At 53.8% G+C, this 4936-nt stretch overlaps 1 protein-coding gene across 1 annotated transcript in view; it reads left to right on the forward strand.

The window, feature by feature from the left end:
• The first annotated feature begins 2567 nt into the window (after positions 1 to 2567).
• LOC108316365 (general transcription factor 3C polypeptide 1-like) overlaps positions 2568 to 4936 on the forward strand; it is an 11212-nt gene continuing 8843 nt past the window's right edge. Inside the window, exons 1-2 of the mRNA XM_037744859.1 lie at positions 2568 to 2833; positions 4176 to 4457. Of these exons, the coding sequence (XP_037600787.1) occupies positions 2712 to 2833; positions 4176 to 4457 (404 nt within the window). The 5' untranslated portion in view covers positions 2568 to 2711. The remainder of the gene's footprint in view (positions 2834 to 4175; positions 4458 to 4936) is intronic.

Genomic DNA, 4936 nt, shown 5'->3' on the forward strand with positions numbered 1-4936 from the left:
GAAGTCCGGTAGTGTGATGCCTCCAGCTTTGTTCTTTTTGCTTAGAATTGACTTGGCTATGCAGGGTGGGGGGGATCTTTTTCACTGTACCCCACCTCCAAACCAGGAAGCCCAGCCCCATGGCAAAAGCCAAGCCCCCTTCTTCCAGCCAGGCCTGTCCCCAGCATTATCCCACTGCTTTTTCCTCCTCCAGTTCCATCTCCAGGTGGCATCTGGGCTCTGATATGTAGTACCGAAGGCCTAGATACTCTGCCTTGACCCCCAGGGGCATGGAAAGTCACCTGAGAAAGACCACCTGGCCCGCGAGGCCTTCCTCCCCCAGCAGGAAGCAGGATACTTCTTTAGTGACTTCTTCAGTGGCTCCCAAGTGAGGACGGGAAGGCCAACCGCAATGTCAGAGCCCCATAGGGGACCCCACGAGGCCCCTGAGGATTTCAAGGTTCTGGGAAGCCAATGGAAGGCCGCAGTCTGGCTCACTGTGCCTGTGGCAGCCCAGCCTGTTGGAAATATGAGTGGGTAAACCACACCCCCAATTCTCCACATATGGCCTGAGCACTCCTATCCCATTGTATGAGAATGCACCCATTCACTAATTACATTCAAATGGAAGAGAAGAGCAAAGTCACAGAAGGCTTGTCACGAGGAGTGAGCTGCAGCTTCTCTCCAGTGCTCTGGGGAGGGGTGATGCTATAATGGCCTCTCCCAGCTTCTGCCGTCCACCACATGGAAAGAGTTTTCCCTTAATCCTAATGGTCTGCATGTCCACGACTGATGCACAGGTGCTGTCTAGAGGAAGCAGAGTTGCACAAGCTTCAGTCAGACAAGCTCCGGGGAACACCTGAGTGCTGCCCCAGAGCCCCAGCTGACCACCATGCTGGTCCCCAGTCCCCTTGTGTCCCTCCGCTGAAAGGAAGGTGCAGTAGTGAGGTTGCTCTTCTCTCCTCAGTTCCACTCCTGCCTAGCAGTGTGACCTTGGAGGACCACTTAAAGTCCATGTGCCTCAGCCTCCTCTGGCACTCAGGGTCCTGGGGCAGCACCTAAAATCCTTAGACCATGACAGGGATTTTTTTTGGCCAGTGCTTTTGAGGAGACAGTCCTGTAGGAGCTCTTTCAGAGGCTGGCAGATGCTCGATACTCAGGAACTGCTGGTTGCTTGTCCTTTTCAGAAGCTTGGAGGAATAGAGACTCTGCTGACCGCACAGTCCTTTGAGCTGCTCTTCCACTAGGCGGGGCCCAGATCCACGAGACTTAGCAGGCTGAGCCATGAAGTCACCATGGCATGTCCAGCAGAGGCACCTCCTTCCGCCCTGGCACTGGGTAGCAGCAGCAAGAGTTGAATCGAGGCCAGGCGTGGTGGCTCACGCCTATAATCTCAGCACTTTGGGAGGCTGAGGTGGGATGATAGCGTGATGCCAGGAGTTCGAGACCAGCCTGGGCAACATGGCAAAACTCCATATCTACAAAAAATACAAAAATTAATCAGACATAGTGCCTGTAGTCCCAGCGGCGCAGGAGGCTGAAGCAGGAGGATTGCTTGAGCCAAGAGGTCGAGGCTGCAGTGAGCCGTGATGGTGCTACCATACTCCAGCCTGGGCAACAAAGTGAGACCCTGACTCAAAAAAAAAAAAAAAAAAAAAAAAAAAAAGAGATCGCCGGGAAAAAAAAAAAAAGAAAAAAAAAAAAAAAAAAAAAAAAGAGTTGAATCTGTGTTCTCCGGGGACTTCTAAACAAGGAATAAGCAGATGAGATCATTTCAGGTAGCTGCTATGGAGAAAAATAAAACAGGATAATACGAGGCAGTTGACCACAGAGGAGAGTGGAGAAGAATTTGTTATTTGAGGGGAAATATCTGGCCTGAGACTTGAATGTTGAGGAATCAGCCCTGCAAAGATTTAGGGGAGTGGCAGGGTGAAGGCCCGAGGAAGGATGCCTGGGCTTTTCCAAGACATGTAAGAAGGCCCAGGAGGCTGGAGGGCAGTGAGCAAGGGGTGGTGTTGTGGGAGGCGAGGCCAGAGTGGCAGGCGGGCGGGCCCCACGCACCGTGTCCCCTGTCCTTGGAAAGGACAGGTTGCTGTCGCATCTGCAGAGGGAAGTCCTTGGGGGGCTTGAGGCAGGGGGGGAATGTGTTTTCCAATTTAGACATCGAAGGATGATTTTGGCTGCTGTGGAGAATGGTGAGGGGTTAGCCGGAGGTGACATGCGGAAGGAGGGAGACCAGTCAGCTGGGATGGTGAGAAACAGCGGTGGCATGGACTAGATGGGCCAGCGCAGGTGGAACAAACCCGATGCACTGGAAGGTAGAGCCAACCTGATGTACTGATGGCTGGGTGGGAGACCAAGGGACAGCATGGTCGACCAGATGATTCTGTGCTGATTCCTCTGTCTTTGTATCCAAAAGAAATCGGCTTTCAAGGGAATAAACCTGGTCTCATCAGTTCCCTGTCCTTGTGGTCTGTGGAAGTGTAACGTGATGGTCTGAGACCTGGGATTGCGAACTTCCTCAGCCCCACCCCGTACACATACACACTAACACACACACATGCCAGCCTGGGCCTCCCCCAGTCTGTCACTTCCTCTGTAAAGTATCAGTCACAGCCTCTGCATCCACATACCCTGACCGGCTGGAGAACCCTACTCACCCTCGCCATGCTGTGTTGCAGACTTTTCACCTCTATTGGGTGTACAAGGACCGTGTTCTCGTGAAGACCTTCATGGAGTGCAAGAAGAGGAGCTTGGTCAACCGGTGCCAGGTCAACCACATGCTGGGCCCCAAGAAGAACCAGGCCCTGCCCTTCGTGCCAATGTCCTACCAGCTGTCCCAGACCTACTACAGGTGAGTACCTGTCAGAAGCCCTGGGCACTCTGAGGTTGAGCCACGCCCTGTCTCTAAAGAGGAACCATGGAAACATCCAGGGCCATGAGAGTGTGTAGGAGCCGGGACCCCTCGAAGCCTCGTGCACAAGATGCAGGCTGGGGTTTCCTCCAGCCCCCTCTTCCTTTCTGGTGTGGGGATAAGGTGGGCGCTGGTATTATCTTTGTGTTGGTGGCATTGCCATTTTTGCAGGTAGTTTATTTTTGTTTCTCTCATCAAGTGGTGTGAAATCAGTTTAAGAAGTAGCCTGGCTGGAAGTCCACCCTCTTGGTTGGGCTTAGCCTCAGTCCCCCTTCTGCGTAGCCCCGAGACCCGGGAAGCCTCCCAGGCCCATTTGCAGCACCAGCAGCTGGTGCAGGGTTGGGGTGCAGAGGTGCATTCAGACAGACCCCCTCCTGAAGTGATCTTGCAATGTGGCTTCATGTGACAGCAGGTGTGGCATCATCAGCCTCCTGACCACATGCAGACGAAACCCCTGAGAATATTCCCAAGCTGCCACCTTGACGGTTTCCCCTTCACGCCATTCTCCTTGCCTACCCTCCAGTCAGCACGGGGCTGTAGTCAGATGCTCAGAGACAACACCAAGAATCTTTCAGTTCTCTGATCCCATCCCTTCCCCGTGATGGTAGACACTTTCTCCTCCCTAAACCCTCACCTCAAATGACCCTTGGGCCTCTGGGAAGTAGATTTAGCAGCAGAAGATACATGTCCAAGTCCAACAAGGCCATTTGTCATGGAGCCACTGCTCTGATGTCCCCATCTGAAACTATGATAGTGGTCAGCAAACAAGGAAGGCCCCTTGGGTCCCTCCCTTTAACCCTGGTAGCAGGGTCGTGGAATGCTGCTCTCTGGACAAAGCCAGGGAAGTGACTCACCAGGCACTGCATGGAGACAGTGACCTTAGGCACACATGTCCCCTCCTTTCTATATGAGACCAGGGCTGGCTTTGTGCAGAGACTCTTGTTACAGAAAGCATGTTCACCATCCCTAGTTCAGCATCTGTGCACGGTGAGCGCTGGTAAGGTAAGCCTGCCAGCGCCCTCCTGGAGTGCCAGGTGAGACCACAATGAGTTAGATGAGACAGGACTCTGCCCGGAAGATGCTCAGGCAGGCGGGGAAGAGAGAGACACACACACCACTAGCTGGGAACGCAGCGCCTTCATTTGGGATGGAAAAGAGAGCTTTAGGGGAGAAGTGGGGCGTTTCACTTAGTTCTCATCATAATGATTTGGTGTGCTCATAGCTTGTCCAAATGAAGGCTTCCCACGGCCACCCCTCAGGCCCTTCCTTTTTGTCTGTGTAGGATTTTTACGTGGCAGTTTCCAAGCACCATCTGCAAGGAGTCATTCCAGTTTTTGGACAGAATGCAGGCTGCCAGCAAGTTGGACCAGCCTGATCATTTCTCTTTCAAAGACCAGGATAATAACGAGCCCACAAATGACATGGTGGCCTTGGACGGCCCTGGAGGAAGTTGTGTGGCCGTCCTGACCCTCTTCTCTCTGGGCCTTAATTCCGAGGACGTCAGGATCCCGGAGCAGATCATCGTGGTAGACAGCTCAATGGTGGAGAATGAGGTCATCAAAAGGTAAGAGCCCGGTGTCCGCGACATCGGGTCTGGACACGTGCTAGGCATTGGCCAGACACAGATGAGCAGGGATCAGTAGTGCCTTCTGGGAGCTTGCAGGACAGGCTTTGCAGATGAGTGACTGGGGATTACAGTCCAGTCCAAGGCATCCTCTGCTGGTGCCTCCCGGGTGCTATGCGAATCCACCAAAGAGAAGGATGCAGCACAGCAGGGCAGGGGAGGCACAGGGAAGAGAAGGAAGGATTGGGGTCCCCTGGGGCTTGGCAGTGGAACTGGGGCTACCTGGGGAAGTGGGTATTTTCTGGACTGAGAGACGGGCAAGAGGAACAGTCCTCACAGAGACGTGGATATGTGACAAGGGGTGAGCGGGGTGAGCTGGAAGGTGGGGAAGGGGATGCATCTGGGGCAGCCATACATCCCAGCCTTGGTAATGAAGCACAGCCAGATGCTGGGGTGGCCACAGCTGCTGGGGCCACTGC

The sequence above is a fragment of the Cebus imitator genome, unplaced genomic scaffold, assembly GCF_001604975.1.
Source record: "Cebus imitator isolate Cc_AM_T3 unplaced genomic scaffold, Cebus_imitator-1.0 Scaffold187, whole genome shotgun sequence".
NCBI lineage: Eukaryota > Metazoa > Chordata > Mammalia > Primates > Cebidae > Cebus > Cebus imitator.